This window comes from Corticium candelabrum, chromosome 15, assembly GCF_963422355.1.
Source record: "Corticium candelabrum chromosome 15, ooCorCand1.1, whole genome shotgun sequence".
Lineage (NCBI taxonomy): Eukaryota > Metazoa > Porifera > Homoscleromorpha > Homosclerophorida > Plakinidae > Corticium > Corticium candelabrum.
Window position 1 is genome coordinate 2,961,938 of NC_085099.1, and position 19,904 is coordinate 2,981,841.

The window sequence follows — 19,904 nt, forward strand, 5'->3', positions numbered from 1 at the left end:
TGTGTGTGTGTGTGTGTGTGTGTGTGTGTGTGTGTGTGTGTGTGTGTGTGTGTGTGTGTGTGTGTGTGTGTGTGTGTGTGACTGAGTGGGCGTTTGCACACTTGTGTGCATGTCATGCATGTGGTAGAAACCCATTTTAATAAGATAAAAATATTAGTCAAATTAAATCGAAAGATTGTGCCTGTCTATCTATGCCCATAATGACAATTACTCATTGATGGAAGTGGCCGTGGAGTTGTAATAGTCTTCGTGAACTGCTTGTCTATCCATTGTCCTGGGCCTCCAAATGTAGTCGGACACATCTTGTAGACTCTCTTGTTCCAGCATAATAAGTATTTGGAAAAGTCTGTTCACAAAGCATCACCTACAGTATAGTTGTTTTGAAGAAGATACACTGTGTATGTACTCACCTTGCTCACAAGAAACCATGTCAATGTTATCAATGGCAACTTCTCCAGAAAATATCTTTGGTCTTGGTTGAACAATCAGCTGAATGTAGAACGGTACATTGTCATCAATTTTCATGATTGCCTTTTGCCATTGATAACGTCTTGCATTATAAAAATTCTGTTTAATGATGTTATCTTGTTCACCAAGTGACACAATTTGAGCAGTTAAAACTACTTGAGCAATTCGGCCTGGAACACTTGTTCTGTACTGAAACACCAAACATTTGGAATGCACCTTCTGATAAACAGGGCTTGTAATGCTATAGCCCGCAAAATTATCAGCGAGTCCACTTGGAGATAGAACATACCCATTCGCTATCAAACCAAAAACATAATGAGCTACGAATAAATAGTTATAGATACAGATATATGTGACATAAGCTAGACTCTATTAATTTGCTGATATCCTATCTTCTCACTTTCAGTCTGAGATCCAGATGAACAATTTGTTTGTAACGGTTTGTTGTCACTGCATGGCAAGACAGGACACACCTCTTGCTTCTGTTTAGAGTCTAGGTAACACCATGGCTGTGGCTTCATGTTGCCAGGATTGCGGCAGAACCTATGGTCCCCCAGCTCAAAAAATTTATCCAGATTAAACTTTCTGTGTTTGCGTGCGTATTGAGATTTCCAGTTCTGACATAGCTGTCCAGTGACTGTCCTGTCCAAAGTTCCTTTGTATCCCAACTTAGAGTCATAGCATTCCACTATAAAATATAATACAAATTAGTGGCATGTAGTTACGCTACAAAATAATGTAATTGTATAATATTAGTATAATTTATGTAAAAGTTTCATAGAATTCAACAGTTCCTCACATCTTTGCCAGACTGTGTCAGATATATCCCAGCCACAATCGTCTTTGTCAAAGTCACATGGTGAAAATGGCACAATTGCTACAGAAAAAACATTGTTCACAACTGACTTGTTTATATACAGCATGCTCCCTCATACCCGAAAAGAATTCACATTTGAGGGTCACTACTGACACGTTACCAGCTGGTACTTGTATTACTAACATTGCATTGGTAGTTTCATACAAAAAGTATTGGTCGTGTTGAGACCACCATTGAAATGAACTAGAAACAATAGCACCGTCTGAATTATATTGCAAAAACCACAGTTTGAGATCTCCAGTGAGTTTTTGGTCATCAGATGATAGAAAAGATAACTGCATCAGCATTCCAAGAGGTGTTTGAATCTCCCAAAAACATTTATCAAATTCCTTCATAGTCAACGAAATCAGTTGTCGATAGCCCAGATTAAGATTGATGACCACTTTCCCCTCACACTCTGTAAATGCAAAACAAAATTAAACAACCTGACTATAAATGAGCAAGACAACTAACTTTGGCAAGGACAGAGAAAGCGAACTTTGTAGTCATGATTATTGTAACTGAATGGTAATCCGTCTTTCTGACAATAAGTATCAGTCATTGTATCAACAGTTGGATTTGTGTCACTAAGAACAATTCCACCTAAATTAGAATGAAAGTATGAGACTAGATCTGCAAAGTCTTGTTGTTATTCAATAATCGTTTGCCTACAGACAATCATGTGACTCAAACCTGCAATATCTGCTCAGCAAAGTAAATAAGTAAAACTAGATTATTCTACAAAAAGTCTGCTAAGTAAATTAACCCAAGCGTTTAATTAACTGCTCTGCATAATTAACTGTGTAGACTAGAAAAAGTACCATGATCACTTTCAGACCACACTCCAGATCAGCTGGCATAGCCAAGTGAATACGCTTGTTATAAGCTAAACTACTACCTGATTTGATTGTTATTTGCTCCGCTGATCACGCGTGTAGGATCAACTCACGGAAATTGTTCCCTGTTGGTGTGACCGGATCATATCGTCTATCTAATTCTTGCGGTTGCAACCATTTCGACATTCCTGTTGGACATCATCACTTTAAAATGTTGCTGCCATTGCATGGAAAAGGATAGATGTAGCAAATGTGACAACTATTAGACATGCATACAAAAGTCTAGCCTATTTCATAAGAATCCGGATATGCTAAAAAATCGTGCTTTTATCCAAGTTGCTGGCACAAAGCGACACACTCCATGTGTACTGTACCGTCCGATTTCAGAAATGGGCATTTCAGTTTGATGCGCCATTTGACACACACACACACACACACACACACACACACACACACACACACACACACACACACACACACACACACACACACACACACACACAGCTCTCCTTTCCATACTATATAAATAGATAGTCCATAAGGTTAATTATCAGAGTCCTAAATTTGCTCAAATTTCAAATAATTAACTAAACAGTACACTATTCATGTAGTACATGTATGTGGTACAATAGGATGGTGCAGTGTCAAATTAATTAACAACTTCCTGTTTGGCATCACAAGTCTGATTAGAAGGTGTGAATTGCGTCAGTACATACACGTGACCCTGTCTTGCCAAGCATATCCAAACAGCCAAGCCATTGTAGTCTCTATGGCCTTAGGCATAGGTATCCTTTGATTACATACCGTCAACTTCCCTGCATTCACTTGCTCTTGGATAATGACAAAAGGCATTAAAGAAAGCATTATCCCCAAATAGTTCTTGCTCCCTAGTCACAGACCTGCCATTCATGCTGTTCATGTACCGAGTCCAGCAAAGATCTGAGACAGCAAGGCATTAAAACTAGTAGTTCTATTAAATTCTGCTGTTCGTAGCACACTGACCCTCTGTGGGATACTGCCAGGCATTCGTTGGATACTCGCTGATGTACTCATGAGTTGGCCAACCAATGTCACTAGAAAACATGATGACAAGCAGTGAGAAAAACAACAGCAATACAAGCAATGCAATAATCTAACTAAGAATGCAATGATCTTGTACCATTCGACAACATTGGGAAAGACCAGACAAAGAAGCGCTGCTGTCAACAGCATGCTAGGTAGCTGATGGCCTACTGAAAATATATCCATGAGTACACTGTGCACACCACTGTCTCATAAGAGTCTCATGAGATATGGCCTATTCCATATAAGAATTCAGAGCTTTCTTATGTGGGAAGCCCTTACTCATTCGTTTCTCATGACTCTGAGTACTCTTCTTTGCTGCAGATCGATTGCGAGCCATGATATGACTTTCACGCGGATTTCGCATGACCTCAATGCTATGCATAGATGCAGATGGAAAAGCAATTTATAGCTGCACAAGTAGCACAGGTGCCGCAAAAATGCTGCTGGAAACCAAAAATATACAAATAGCTTAGAGGACAATGGTAATAATAAGATGTTTGATTAGATCAGATTAAGTTTTCAGAGCATGGGTGTATAGACTGGTTGAATATGTAGCCTAGGGTTATTTGAATAACACCCACACACAGGACTGGAAGCAAATGAAGAGTACATTTGAGGCTTACAACTCCACTGGGGCTTTTCCAGAGAGGAAAGATGAGAAAGGCGGGTTAGGGACCTAAGGGTGTTCTATTAATATTGGGGTAGTATAGTTGTCAAGTCTGAAAAGGACGGAAATTTAGAATATGTCACGTGACCTCTAAACATTCTGATTCATTCATTAATAATAATAAAAAACACTTTTACTTAATTAATTAAAGTCTGGAAAAGATTGTAGTACAGTGTAGTGTAGATATATATTTGCTTGTCGCTGCTCGTGCATAACGCACTAGATTAATTAATTAATCAATTAATAAATTAATAAATAAGTAATTCAGCAATAGGTGCCTAGGCTTTACAACAAGACGTAGTCCAATGTGTGACTAACAACATTGACAATCACGAACTCTACTACACTGAAGTATATCATTGCCAAAAGTCCTACTATAAAGTTGTACGAACGAGCTACAGTGCACAAGCATTGTGACCAAATCACAATTTCAGCAATTTAGCAAAACATCAAAATCCTGCCATTTCAACCTCAGATCAATCAATGCGTTTTGATAGATCTTCGTCACAAGTCAATCTCTTTGTAACAATCTTGGATGAGACCAATCAATGAGTTAAAAACAATAATATAATCAGTCATTCCGCAATCATGTTTACCATCATTTAGTGAGATTGTTTGAGACATCTCTATCAATCTGGATCTGCTCATCTCGTTCAAAGGGCTGAACATTGTTTGAATGAGCACATTCAGAAAAATTGCTTAATTCTGTCGAGGGTACTTGGTACAACACTGTTGTTGATATTTCTGTAAAAAACAAATCATAGAAAACTACTAATTATTAATTAAAATTGTGTTGGATGTTGTAATGTCTTAATTAATTAATAGCATTGACCTCTCAGTCCACTTGTGGATTGAGTTATTAAGTTAATTGCTTACCAGGTTCATAATACGAGTACACACGAGCATAGCTGGGTTTTGCTCCAACAACACAGTGAGTTTGGATCAATAACACGTCGAAACAAGTGTCGATGTTTGACTCAAACTGAAATACAAGTGTGGTGCTCAGTATTAGTTAAATCAACACACACTCTGATGTCGTGTCTTATTACTTTATCAAAGTAGAAAATAGCCTTTCCTCCTTCGACTTCAAACCGACGTATGCCATTGTAGTTCAGATCAGCAAGCTAGACAAACAAGAAATTTTGGATTTAAGCTTCATACTTCAGTTACACGCGAATAAGTAGACAAGAAATCCAAAAACAGATTGATCAAATATACTTGTACAAGTAGACTAGAATATCGGACAAGCAAAGTAAACTATATTATTAGACAACACATACTGATACCAATACATGTACATACACAACACACAAACATAAACAGTAACATCTAAACAGACCTAAACATCTTGGCTACATTTCTTGCATATTATAATACATCGAGTGGTATGGTATCAGACATACCTTCTGCATTACATAATGCTCAGCGGCATATCCTGATGGCAGTTTTAGCTCAACAAGAGCCATTCCTGAGTCTGCATAAGTGGGATGCCACCTAGAAATTACAGAAATACATACTAGAAACAGCACTATTCAAGTGCTGCTGTCCTCATGTACCTAACGCATAGTTCTACAACTAAGGTGCCCTCATTGTATGTCATGTTGATTGCCTGAGAGGTATTTTCAAAAGAATCTGATAAACTGTCAGTACTATTATCGACTAGACTTGGTTCTGTTGGCGAAGAATTCACTGCTTCTGTTATGTCTGAAGTTGACTCCACGGTTGTCTGGGGTGCTGTGGTCAGCCAATCAAAATGTGGCGAATCTGATAAACTGTCTCTTTTATCAGTGACTAGCGTTGGTTCTGTTGGCACCACGGAATTCACTGCTTCTGTAATTTCGGAAGTTGACTCCACAGTTGTCTGGGGTGCTGTGGTCCGCCAACCAAAAGGTCGCAATGATGTAGTAATGAAGTCAGAATTAACCCACACTGGAGAAGACTGTGTTGGTATGTCATTAGCAAACGTAGAAGTTAGTAATGCTAAGAACGTAGTTTGTCCAGACAGTTGGCGACGAGCTGTTACAGTCAAATCATACGACATGTCTGCCTTTAGTTTGTGAACATGGTAGCTCACATTGGCCTAGAAAGTACAAATTATGACAAAGAGTTTGTTAATGTTATGGCACGATGAAAATAACTTGTATTATTGCTGTTCCATTGCCTGTGTTTTCAATATATAATTCATTCGGAACCTCTATCTAAATACACAAAGTTCATTCAAACACACAACAGGCAACATCATCAAGTAACGTCCACCTCGACTTTCTGTGTTGCTATAGGATCTGAGGGATGAGTCAGTGTGATAGAAGTCCTGTTTGAAATAGAGAGGCTTGTGATATAAATGTGGAATTTCCCTACAGATCCAGATCCACTCTGCGCAAGAGCCATGAGAGCAAGTACAGTATCCTAAGCAAGCAACACAATCAAAATACGACAAAAAGCTGGTATTCTTGATCTATCGATAAAGAATAATTTGGACAACAGTTATCTAAGAAGTGACTTTTCTAGAACCGCCATTTTACCAAGGGTTGCTTTCCTGTGTTGTATTGCTCATCATATATTCATCATCACATCCACCTTTATTCATTAATGATCAAATAAAATTTATTGAATTGTATACCTGTGTAGATCTGTAACCTCCTTTCCCATCCATCTGTCCCACTAGCCACCTGACAATGCAGACGGAATCACCAACATGATTCATATGAGTATATGTAAGCAAAGCATATGATGTGGTCTCCACTGTTCCTGCAGAAGTAGAACAAGTGTTGCGTCTCCTGCATTGCTCAGAGTTGCAAATCCAATGACAATGATTATCTGTATGAGCATAGACATCTAGTTCTATTTTTCAGTAAGCAAAAAAACAAATAAGAAGTCACATACCTGTTCTGATAGCACTCTCTTGAAGACGTTTGACAACCAAGTCTGCTCTTGGACTTCCAGCCAAAGAAAGTGCGTATGCAGCCATAGCTCTTATGTAATCAGTATAGTTTCCACTATAAGAAATTGCGTTCTCCAAATAGTTCCTTGCTCTACCAATTTTGTAATGTAATGCCCACAAGCAAGACCCTGACGAAGATTTCTACAGAAACATAAATCTTGTAAATAACATGCAGGAAGACAAGCATGTGAGTAGGCAGGCACACACAGACAAACAGACTCCTTAATCACATATACTCGGTAAGTTTCAAACAATTCCCAAGTGATTTGCATTATGAGCATGTCTAATTGATGTCTGTATGTTCCTTTATATATTTGTGTCTGTCTTTCTGTTCATCCATATGTCTGCCTGTCTATTCGCTGTATTGTGTGACTTCATTGTTTGAAACAAGACATTATCCACTTGCCAACTGTTTGCCAACTTCAACCAATGTAATCAAAGAATATGCTGTCAATGTAGTAGCTCTGTCCTCTCGCATACCACACTACAGAACAAACAAAATGATAGCAAAACAATCACACTAGTCTGTCACCTAGATCAACAGTTACAGTGAGATGATAACACTGTCCATTTTCAACAAATGAGCCATCATATCGCTGTCTGTTCATTAACCAACAGAGGCTTTTCAGCATAGACGTTTCATCAATATACATCACATCCATTGCCAGAGCATAAATTCGTAAAACAAATGCAGTCAAGCTGGTAACGATAGGCATGTCAGACACATATGACAGGCAAATAAAATGATTTACTAACCATGTGCTACTAGAAGGACTTCTATTACCCCAAATAGCATAGCCACCATCAGACCTCTGAAATGTGAGCTGACGTTGGTATCCTACCACAGTAGAAATCAGCAGTGTAAACGACAAATAATATACAAATTTTGTGTACCAATCTCCATGTATCGAGTAGCTTTACTGTCTATCTCTGGTGTAAGTTGATTCGTTTTCATAAGATATTGTTTGATCACTACAGCTGGAGCAAAATTGACCATGTTCTGTTCCCCACATCCTGATGGCATTCGTAATAGCGATCCCAAGGAGTTGATTGCAGGTCCCAAAATGTCTCCTGCAACAAATCACTTGTTCAACTAACGATGATTCTGGCACTCACAGTACGTTTGTTGTTCTACCAGATACTGACAGAAATCCTGCAACTGAATCGATGACAAATGAAGGAGGAAGATCTAACGTCAATGTTGCAGTTGAATTTCCTTGAATTTGAATGCTTTTGTAGTATTCCTGTGGAATTCCTTCAAGCTATGTATAGAAACAAATAGATGTCAAAGCATGTCAGTGGCTAATTGATGCACTACAATAATGCTAAAATATAGTAATATCAAGAACTGTAACTACAAGGAACTAACTCTTAAAATAGACATTCTGAAAATAGAATAAAGCAAATTGACTGCTGTATAAAACCATTCATGTATCTTATTGTACAAAAGTTTAGAGCTTACAATAAAACTAGAAAAATATAGAAACCAGAATACATAATGAAAGCACAATTACAAAACTACAATTATATAACATTGCAATACTTGAGGTCAAGCCCAAACTAAAGTCAATTATCATACACACCTCAACTAGCAGCATCCTCAAAACAGTGTCTGACTCCAGATTAGATCTTGCTGTAACCTTGACGGGTATGTAGCCAAGCTTCCGAGGAACAATTGGAAAACGTGCCGTCCAAATATCGTTGGCAGGTACAGTCAGCACTGTATATCCTGACGTAAAACTTTCAACCAAATCAAATGCATCCGTTGAATTATCAATACTCAACACAACCTAATACACAGTTTAATCCACACAACAATTATATCAATCAAATCTACACAGTAAAACTTGATACAGACATGTAGATCCTTGTGAAAGTAATTGAACACGTTGGCAATGATTTCAACTTCTTCGCCTCTGATCACAGAAAATGGCAAGCTTAGAGAGACAAAGAACTGTTTGAAAACAAGAAGAGAGGATGGCGAATCAACAATCCCCAGTGGAGTATTTGAAGACAAAGCAAACGCATCGACTATCCAACTTGTTATTGTGTGTGGAACTGTTAGATTCGCATGCCATTCACCATTTTCACTGTAACAACAAAATTTTGGTTGATAATATTGTCTATCTTACGTAGCAACAGCAACCCACTTGGTTTGAATGGTTTTCCATAACCAAACCTCTGGAAAGTCAGACCGCACTTGTTTCCTTGGTAATGATGTGTAACTTGACGGTATCGGATCTACAGTGTCTGATAAGATATGATAGATCATCAGAAGGTGACAATTAACAGTGTTGCAGTGCTAATCATATAGTACCATTGAAAGCTTGACGTTTAATTCGTCGACTATTGCCAAGACCGAAAAAGTAATTGCTGATCACGTTCATTCCAGATTCCTTCAACATAAGAAAGAAAGTTTCAGCTTCCTTGTATCTTACAACACAGTCTATACATATACTATAGATGTCCGCTACCTTAAAAACACGTGGCACTTTGACAGTCTTCCACCATGATTTCCACCAGTGTCGAGGATCGTTTTGAGATGTACTTTTATCCTCTAACAAGGAGTATAACGACATTTCATATTCGACCTAAAATCTAAGCAATTAACAACAAAGCAGGCTATGTTAAAATTTGTAGCTCACGTTGCTTCTTGTCACTTGACTGCTGCATAAAGTTGGTAACAAAAGAATGCTCTTGTCTACAGCAGTCAAACTGACTGTTGCACGTGGAAGCGTCTTCACTGATATCTCTACATATTCTTCTGGACGAACTTCACTTTGACTGAATGACAAGGCAACCTACCCCAATAATTTTATGATAATCAAAACTACTTATATTATGTGAATAATAGAATAAGACCTCATGTTCAAAACAAGTTTCGATAACAAAATTAACAACATCTTCTACTGCAAATCCTTTGTTTGTTGTGTAAAAAGATAAAAGTTGGAAGTCCGGTGCCAGAGAGCAGTTAATGTATAAGCTGAATGTAAACTCATACACACCACTAAACTCTCGTGAAGAGAGTGTAACAAGTGAGACACTCCATGCATTCCAGATTTTCTCTTTGGAAATAGTCTATTACAAAAATAGATAAATCTATGTAAACTAGCTCTATAGATGACAGTTGAGCTCACCATCAAGTGAAGTGTTTCATTAATTTTGGTTGTGCTGAAGACAGTGAAAGTGGGACTGTGTCCTGCCTAAAGAACAAATTAGATCACCACAAACTAGACAAATGCAATTTCACACGACGACACACAATGACAGACAGACACACCAGCAGGCAAGTGAGTACAGAAGCAAGTGGATGAGTAAGCATACATAAAAAGACTGCACAGCAATGCGTATCTTAATTCACAACGGCCTATAGAACTTACCACCATCACTGGCCACTCTGCTTCAATAGACATGTATGTATCTGTTACAGACTGAAACAACTGCACATCATGAACCAAAGAGAAATCAGAATAAACTCCTCTTGTCCCATTGACAGTAGCCTTAGTCACACATCACTAAATTGAGGTACAGTACTAGTCATACCAATACATAGTCTTACCTGCAGTGAAATTAAACTGTTAAACTTGTTTTGTCTATAGAATACTTTGTGTGATGCTGTCCCATTCACCACAGCAAGTGCGACAACATCCAATAGTTCATCATCACCAAAGATCACCAAGGTTACCTCAGACACATCGAGGGCAGGCAAACCATCAGGTTTTGCAACCCAAATCTGGCAACATCACAGTAATTTTGGTAGTACAGAGCAATATCTGTGATTTTGTATGTAGTTGCATTGGCCACTTACTGTAACATAAAACGGCAAACCAGCCTTAAAGAAAGAACGAGTTCCTGGTAAGAAACTTAGAGTGTAAGGCTCTCTGGCCACAAAGAGATAGTCTGACGTGTTGTATGTTACAACTGTTCCTCGCTCTGTTACAGTGGCGTTCAACTCCAAACCTTCCGGCAGAACACCATGCACAACATAGAAGAAGTCCACTGCAGATTCAAGGTGCAACGAGAAAGAAACTAGTCCATTAATCTGGCAAACAGTTTCTCGTTAAGCAACCTTACATTCTGTCAAATATCTGCTGAAGACTTACAGCATAGCAAACTTCAATTGACGTTCTTTCTAAGTAAGAGTAATCACTTTCAAATTTTGACGTGACTTGCAAACAGAGAATTCCCTTTACTGGTCGACCATATGTGTACCTAACGATAGTCATAAAGAATGACGAAGAGAGTGTCAACAAATCTGTCACTAGCTAAAATCTTGCATTATGCATAACAGGGTTTGCATTGAGTTTGATAGCCTAAAATACTATTTAATCAAAGCTGTCTAGATCTTTTGAATTATATCAAAATTAAAACAACACGAAAACCCCCACTACTGTTAGATGCAACAATATCCAATAGCCGAGCACGATCTGACACCCACTCAAACAGATAAAGTGATTAAGACCAGTTCATGCAAATGTTGTACACTGAAAAAACACTTGTCTATCATGCTACAACCTAGTAATTACTATGTCACAGTTGTACCTCTGACATCATTACCTTGAGTACATGATCACTTATTCATAAAAAGCCAACAATGTTTCTGTCTAAATGTATGTACATGATAAACAATGACTGTCACACAACTAGTACATAAACATATAAGAATTCAAACCATGCACAAGCCAACCCAAGCAAGAGTCGGTGTACAAGCTGTCAGCAGTATATTATGCATTGATTGCAGTACCTACAATAACTACACTCTCTTACCTCGCTGAAGCTGCGCCAGTTAGATTTGTGTCCCCATAAACAACGTAGAGTGGAATAAAGAGCTCAACGTCAAACTTGGGTAAAACTAACACAACCATTGTTATATGACCATCTTACAGTGTGCTCTAAAAGTGCAAACTCACCATAGTCTTTGACATCAAAACAAGCAGACTGGACAACAAACTGAAAAAGGCAACAGGCTGTTGTAGAATACAACTGATTCATACCGACAGGCATACACTTCTTCTTCGTGGTGACTGTTGTGTACGCATGATCACTGTGATATTCCAAGTGCCAAGTGTAGGCTCCGATGATACGGGCAATGAACGAGTAACAAGTCCTGAAAACGAAGTATATGTAGACGTTAATGACAAAGTGCATGTATTACAAGTATCAGCATACCGTTCATTGGCTGCAGGTTAGTCCACTTGATCACGGACTTACCTCCCCCATCCTATTATGAAAACTGATTACTCCTGCAAACAGGGTACAGAGTATCAACCAGATTACTGACCAATATTTCTACAGTGATCTAAACATATAAAAGCAACAAATGTGTTTACATAAAAATTTGGATACGTATATAAAATAACACCAACGTTCTGTGTTGATGGCTTCATGTCGTAATTGAGAACAACAATTCTCATATTCACTATAGAAAAACAAATATAGTTTAATATCAATATGAATACTAATCAGATACAAGTAGTTGATATCAGTTTATATGTGTTCCTGAGTTTCTTCATATCATTCTCGTTTTATTTTAATTTTTATTCCTATGCTGTTTAATACATTTAGTCTGTTTATACACAAAGTATAACTCCATGGCCACCCGAATGTGTTAATTAAAGCTTAAAGTTGGAGGTTAAAACACGTTTAAATCAAAGTAACATCATTCTATCTGATTGCGTGCTACTAAAAGTTGGCAACTGGATCTAAATTAATTAGTCAATTTGACATGTTTTATCTCTTAAACACGTTATTTAGAATACCTGGCCCCTACGCTATTTTCAATACACCAAAGTTGATGTTTAATCAATCATTGTGAACCGCCAGCAAATCACAAATAACATCAAACAAAAAACAAGCTTTAGCATGTAATTACTGTAGCATACTGTTTTAAGTTTATTGAAACAAAATGTTTGGCTACATAGTATACAGACATGTACATGCATGTATGCACACACATACACAAACAAACAATCGCACACACACACACACACACACACACACACACACACACACACACACACACACACACACACACAGTGACACATACACACTCACACACACACACAGACACACACACAGACACACACACACACACACACACACACACACACACACACACACACACACACTGTAACGCACATACTCCTATTATTTACAGATTCAAACAAATTAATCTAAATATAGATAAAAACTAAAAAAAATTAAAACATTGCAATCATATTTAATTTGCATCAATTCACCTGTTTGACCCGCTTTGTAGACTGGTTTGTCTGTCTGTACCAGAACAGTGGGACCTCTTGCGGCAACACTTACTGTTGTCTTGTCATTGATAACAACTTGACTGTCTGACATTCCAGTCACAGAAAGCTCATACACTCCCTCGTTCAAGTCTTCAGGCACCTATCAACATGATCAACAGCAATATAACACATCTTCCCTTCTGCAAAAGTAAAAATTGTATCAACAACACCTCCAAAGTAAAATATTCCAACTTCATGTCACCATATGCTGCATCACAAACATACTATGCAAAAGACTAACTAACAAGAACACACACAGCCTTTGACCTTTATGTCTAGATGTATAGTTTGATGTAAACTCAAGGTCTCCAAAATTGTTCCAAAGGCTTACAGACAAACTTAGAGGTGTTTCTACACCTTGTAGAAGTATGTTGATTGTCACCTCATCACCTTGGCGCAGTACACCAGGAACCATCATCACATAGCCTCCACAGCATCTGAAGCCATAATATAAATATCGTTAACTAATTATTACCTTAGCACAAGTACCACATGCCCACTATATCATTCACCTGTCATCTAGTGTTGCAACAGAAGAGCAAATGTCCATACACCTGGACTCTACAATAAGTTAACCTCACAGAGAGAACAAACTAAATACAAATTTTCATACCAATAACTTCGTAAGTGATGTTGACTCCAGCACCATTATAATAACAATTGTTAGAACTGTAACGTGAGAATGAAACAGACACATTTCCAGTTGATGAATAGAAGGTGACTGCTGTATCTGCTACATCTTTGCCGTTGACTGTTTCATTAACTTCATCAGTTTGGAGTGTCACCACTGCATCCCAACAGTATCGAAATTCTGGATCCGATCTAACCGTAATTTGCAAATAGTTCCCAATGGAAACAGGAGATTGTATCTCCCAGTGGCAGTTAACCCAGTACGGAAGCTGACGACCATCATGGTTCCATCTAGTTGGGGTTATAATAGAACCACTTTTGTCACTTATAATTGGATTACCACAATCTACAAAATCATAGAACAAAAACGTGCACATCTAATACAACTTGATATACAATATACTTCAGCATACCAACACGACAATCAAAGTGGGTGAAGCCAGGACGACATTGACACACATCAGGTGAAATGCAAGAACCATTGTTAGCGCACGATGTCGTGCATTTTGCTGCAACAATCAATACTAGGATAACTAGTTGAATCTATTGACATTAAAGCTGTGGCTTACGTAAGCAAGTAGTTCTATCAGGGCCAAGATAGTATCGTGGACTGCAGGCACAGAATGGGCCATTCACACCATCAACACAATACTGTGAGCAATGGAGCTTGTGTGCAGAACAGCCTCCACTAACTGTAAAAAAGAACAAACCTGAGATAGTTCATGCAAACACCATGAATTAGCTTGCATTAAGTTAGGCACAAATACAGCTATAGTTCAGCCTGACGCACAGCTTACCCTCTGTACAAGGACTTCTAGTAAAGACAAAGTCATCAAGAGCAATCATACAGTCATCACACATTGCAAACTCAATCTCGAGTAGTCCTTCATATGATTGAGGCAGAGAGAACATACCAATAGCCCAGTTTGTTACAGATTGGTCATTTCCCATAGCAGGCTTTAAATAGAATTCCGTTTGAATTAATCCATTCACTAATGATCGCACAACATAACTCCACGTCATATCTGCACTTCGAGTTTCTAAACTGTAGTGAAATCTAAAGCATTGATATCTGCTGTTAGGAACAGGAAGACTCCTTAATCTTGAATACCACTTCTTATAGCACCTAGTCCATACATAATGGAGATAATGTGTCAAATATCCAAATGCTAAAAACAGACAATTAACAAGCAAGTAAATCATTCTCATTCAAACAATCAAATTAATGTTACTGACTACTGTTGGAAGTTAATGTTGCATTAAAGGGGTAGTAACCCCTCTGCAAAGCATAAGATGATTGATAGCCAGTCGAACGTTGCCAGGATGTCACTTTGCAAGGAGAGACTTGCTCAACTCGTTTCCAGCCACACGTTGATGTGTCAAACGTACAACTGGGATCTATAAAAAACAATAACTGTAAACTAGTAACGTTTTCCTGATTACAAAGAGCAAAACATGTACTGGCCTCTAGAACATGGAATAACAGTAAGGTTTGCAATATTGGTGTATTCTCTAAGCGAGAGCTTAGAGCGTAACACAATTCGAATTTCCAAAGCCACAATATCTCTTCTCTCCACAGGCAGAGCAAAGGCAGCAGATCTCCAACCTCTACTCATTGGAGGTGCTTTCCATGCCGTATATCGTTTGACTCGTTTCTTCTCATTATCAGACATAATAATTATCTCAGCATATGGTTGGTAGTAAGATGTCTCGTAGTCAAATGAAACACAGTGTTGTGTTTGAATGCCTTTACGCCAGAGTGTGAATGCAATGTATGGACGGTTCCCATCAGTGTTGCAGAGATTGTCATTCCACAAGAAAGACTTGTAGTGAACTGGTACATAAACACAAACACAAATCATGAAAACACAGAACAGCCAAAGATCCATTTGTCATAGTCAGCAAATCAATCTAAACATTGTTGTAATAGATAGAATTACTCATTACATGTTTTTCTACACAACTCTAGACTGTATACAGAAGATGTGAAACTAGCATGTCATATAGGGTCTACACTTCTCGTCACTCAAGCTGAAAAACATGATTATAAATTATTCAAAATCAACGTAAAAGTTCATTTAAAACCTTGAAGCATTATTTCAACTAGCTGATTTGCCCGTTCTTTGCCTGGGCAAATTAACACCGTATAGCACGACCTCCTGGATATTGGAAAAAGGCAACACAAAATCCTGGATACATGCCTACTCAACATTCCTGTTAGACAATGTCAATTCGAAGATGTTGCTGCCGTTGCACAAAGCAGGTGTATCGACCGTGGCAGCTATTCAACGCGCACATACATAGAAGAACGAAGAGAGACGTATTTGAAGGACCCAGATGTACTTGAAAAATCTTGCTTTACCTACATTGCTGGTAATAAATGACACACGTTCTGTGTGTACCGTCCAAGGTCAGAATAATGGGTAGTTCAGATTCAGTGGAGATCTGATGTGCCGTTCTAGAGAAATCGGACCGTGAGAGAATGCGATTCCATTGGCAAGAAATAAGAACTCTGAAAGACGACGCCTTCACTTTCTACAACAATCGGATCGACGAGCACGAGCAAATTTGGTAGAGCTGTTGACTCGCCCTTATGAAGATATGATGCAATCGCACACACACACACACACACACACACACACACACACACACACACACACACACACACACACACACACACAGACAGACACAGACACAGACACAGACACGCACGCACACACACACACACACACACACACACACACACACACACACACACACCAGTAAATTGATTAAGTAAATTAAGCTGCATGTATATTTTGCTCAATCAAGTGATTCAATGAATTAATTGTCTGTATTGTCAAGAATGAGAAAGTGTCTGTCAACTACACCTATCTGTATAATTACATATTTGCTGCTTGCCAATAACTGTCTTTCTGCTTAACTTAATTAACTACCGCACTGTATGTACATCTATAGTAACATGCATATATACACTAGCTGTACTGTTGAACATAAATTGACCTGTTTGATAACGAATAGTATTGTAAGTGACATTCCATTGATGCACAAATTGATAAACCATAAAGAAGCTATTGTTGTAACTTTCAGGCCACTGGTAAGGACGATAAACCCAAAATGACAAGTACTTGTTATCTGGGCAAGGAACATCTGTTGTTGCAGCAAACACAGACTCAATACTATTTGCTGCATAGCAGCGATTGTCAGATCCAACAATAAAGACTGGGTAACCAAGAGTTCGAGCTGCAACTGAACAGTAATACGAAGCACTGCCTCGCTCTGGAGGCCATCGATAGAAAAGCCCATCATAGTAGTCGAGTGGGTCAAAAGGCAAATTCAACATGGAAGTGGGTTTTCGGCACCCAATCACATCAAACCCTACACAATGATGAAGGCATACACAAACACAATAATAATTGACAAATTCATTAAATGAACAGATGTATTACTTCATATCACATATCATGCCGTGTCCTTTAAATTGTCAAAAAATGATGACTTATCTTAATTATTTGTTTCCTCTGCTATATTTATTGCAATAAACTGTAACCATGATATAAACATTTCCCACTCACTTATTCATGCAAAAACATAATTCACTCCTCCATCCATTTACTACTTGCTTGGTACTGATGCCAACTTGAATATGAGTGATAGAACTGTTCAATTGGTAGCTATATTTTTGTTCATTTATTTAATTAGTAAAACATGTAATTTGAAATTTTAAAAAACTTATAAAAAGAAATCTCTCACATGTAGTAAACTGCTTGTTGAAATGAGCAAATGCAAACTGTGTGTGTGTGTGTGTGTGTGTGTGTGTGTGTGTGTGTGTGTGTGTGTGTGTGTGTGCTGTGGCTCAATTGGTTAGAGTGCGTTTGGAGAATGAAAACATCCGGGACTTTCCAGGGTTGCAAGTTCAAGTCACAGTGATGGCAAGCTATGGCATAATTTCCTTGGGCAAGAAACTTACACACAGTTGCCTCTCTCGACTCAGGAGTATAAATGAGTACCTGGTCTTTGACCAGGGTGGCAAAGGCCTCCGACTGCGACAAATTCCATCAGCCACTGGGGTCCAGGTGGGTCTTCGGGTGCCCACACCATGGTTGGCGTTGCAGTCGGTGGTCCTGTGAGTACCTGGCAAAGCTCTAGGAGATTGCTTAGCACGGTCCATAGCTCCTACTTAGTGCATAGGAACCCAGCCATCTGGCTGGGGCATTACTGTTTAACGGCAGCTCGTTATCCATTTGCCATTTGTGTGTGTGTGTGTGTGTGTGTGTGTGTGTATGTGTGTGTGTGTGTGTGTGTGTGTGTGTGTGTGTGTGTGTGTGTGTGTGTGTGTGTGTGTGTGTGACTGGGTGGGCGTTTGCACACTTGTGTGCATGTCACGCATGTGGTAGAAACCCATTTTAATAAGATAAAAATATTAGTCAAATTAAATCGAAAGACTGTGCCTATCTATCTATGCCCATAAATGACAATTACTCATTGGTCGAAGTGGCTGTGGAGTTGTAATAGTCTTCGTGAACTGCTTGTCTATCCATTGTCCTGGGCCTCCAAATGTAGTCGGACACATCTTGTAGCCTCTCTTGTTCCAACAAATGTCTTTAGAAATGTCTGTTCACAAAGCATCACCTACAGTATAGTTGTTTTGAAGAAGATACACTGTGTATGTACTCACCTTGCACACAAGAAACCGTGTCAATGTTATCAATGGCAACTTCTCCAGAAAACATCTTTGGTCTTGGTTGAACAATCAGCTGAATGTAGAACGGTACATTGTCATCAATTTTCATGATTGCCTTATGCCATTGATAACGTCTTGCATTATAAAAATTCCGTTTAATGATGTTGCCTTGTCCACCAAGTGACACAATTTGAGCAGTTAAAATTACTTGAGCAAATTGGCCTGGAACACTTGTTCTGTACTGAAACACCAAACATTTGGAATGCATCTTCTGATAAACAGGGCTTGTAATGCTATAGCCCGCAAAATTATTAGGAAGTCCACTTGGAGATAGAACATACCCATTCGCTATCAAACCAATAAACATAATGAGCTACGAATAAATAGTTATAGATACAGATACATGTGACATAAGCTAGACTCTATTAATTTGCTGATATCCTATCTTCTCACTTTCAGTTTGAGATCCAGACGAACAATTTTTTTGTAACGGTTTGTTGTCACTGCATGGCAAGACAGAACACTCCTCTCGCTTCTGTTTAGAGTCTATGTAACACCATGGCTGTGGCTTCATGTTGCCAGGATTGCGACAGAACCTATGGTCCCCCAGCTCAAAAAACTTATCCAAATTAAACTTTCTGTGTTTGCGGGCGTATTGAGATTTCCAGTTCTGACATAGCTGTCCAGTGACTGTCCTGTCCAAAGTTCCTTTGTATCCTAACTTAGAATCATAGCATTCCACTATAAAATATAATACAAATCAGTGGCATGTAGTTACGCTACAAAATAATGTAATTGTATAATATTAGTATAATTTATGTAAAAGTTTCATAGAATTCAACAGTTCCTCACATCTTTGCCAGACTGTGTCAGATATATCCCAGCCACACTCGTCTTTGTCAAAGTCACATGGTGAGAATGGCACAATTGCTACAGAAGAAACATTGTTCACAACTGACTTGTTCATACAAGATGCTCCATCATACCCGAAAAGAATTCACATTTGAGGGTCACGATTGACAAGTTAGCAGCTGGTACTTGTATTACTAACGTCGCATTAGTATTTTCATACAGAAAGTATGGGTCGCCTTGAGACCACCATTGAAATGAGCTAGAAACAATAGCACCGTCTGAATTATATTGCAAAAACCACAGTTTGAGATTTCCAGTGAGTTTTTGGTCATCAGATGATAGAAAAGATAACTGCATCAGCATTCCAAGAGGTGTCTGAATCTCCCAAAAACATTTATCAAATTCCTTCATAGTCAATGAAATCAGTTGTCGATATCCCAGATCAAGATCGATGACCACTTTCCCCTCACACTCTGTAAGTGCAGAACAAAATTAAACAACCTGACTATAAATGAGCAAGACAACTGACTTTGGCAAGGACAGAGAAAGCGAACTTCGTAGTCATGATCACTGTAACTGAATGCTAATCCATCTTTCTGACAATAG

General features: G+C 38.5%; 2 protein-coding genes across 2 annotated transcripts in view; both read right to left on the bottom strand.

The window, feature by feature from the left end:
• Positions 1 to 4,284: 4,284 nt before the first annotated feature.
• Positions 4,285 to 14,785, bottom strand: LOC134190893 (murinoglobulin-1-like). The gene is made up of 41 exons (XM_062659431.1): positions 14,560 to 14,785; positions 14,332 to 14,454; positions 14,176 to 14,271; positions 13,746 to 14,108; positions 13,645 to 13,693; positions 13,400 to 13,569; positions 13,303 to 13,340; positions 13,073 to 13,232; positions 12,200 to 12,252; positions 12,115 to 12,132; positions 12,003 to 12,054; positions 11,840 to 11,940; positions 11,744 to 11,783; positions 11,601 to 11,685; positions 10,937 to 11,045; positions 10,642 to 10,875; positions 10,393 to 10,566; positions 10,214 to 10,333; positions 9,971 to 10,036; positions 9,696 to 9,911; positions 9,479 to 9,634; positions 9,308 to 9,424; positions 9,151 to 9,229; positions 8,984 to 9,083; positions 8,692 to 8,923; positions 8,417 to 8,623; positions 7,969 to 8,095; positions 7,728 to 7,904; positions 7,590 to 7,671; positions 7,382 to 7,532; positions 7,240 to 7,317; positions 6,776 to 6,974; positions 6,513 to 6,709; positions 6,149 to 6,298; positions 6,031 to 6,090; positions 5,449 to 5,972; positions 5,296 to 5,386; positions 4,942 to 5,016; positions 4,769 to 4,874; positions 4,489 to 4,636; positions 4,285 to 4,422 (listed from the first exon to the last, which is right to left on the bottom strand). The coding sequence occupies exons 1-40, from the start codon at positions 14,783 to 14,785 to the stop codon at positions 4,491 to 4,493; spliced, it is 5,547 nt and encodes a 1,848-aa protein (XP_062515415.1). The 3' UTR covers positions 4,285 to 4,422; positions 4,489 to 4,490.
• Positions 14,786 to 15,201: 416 nt separating this feature from the next.
• LOC134190894 (uncharacterized) overlaps positions 15,202 to 19,904 on the bottom strand; it is an 8,338-nt gene continuing 3,635 nt past the window's right edge. Inside the window, exons 5-12 of the mRNA XM_062659432.1 lie at positions 19,828 to 19,904; positions 19,433 to 19,771; positions 19,299 to 19,376; positions 18,900 to 19,187; positions 18,441 to 18,794; positions 18,245 to 18,376; positions 16,766 to 17,140; positions 15,202 to 15,596 (exon numbers count right to left, since the gene is read on the bottom strand). The exon at positions 19,828 to 19,904 is cut by the window's right edge and continues 52 nt beyond it. Coding sequence (XP_062515416.1) covers positions 15,202 to 15,596; positions 16,766 to 17,140; positions 18,245 to 18,376; positions 18,441 to 18,794; positions 18,900 to 19,187; positions 19,299 to 19,376; positions 19,433 to 19,771; positions 19,828 to 19,904 — 2,038 coding nt within the window. The remainder of the gene's footprint in view (positions 15,597 to 16,765; positions 17,141 to 18,244; positions 18,377 to 18,440; positions 18,795 to 18,899; positions 19,188 to 19,298; positions 19,377 to 19,432; positions 19,772 to 19,827) is intronic.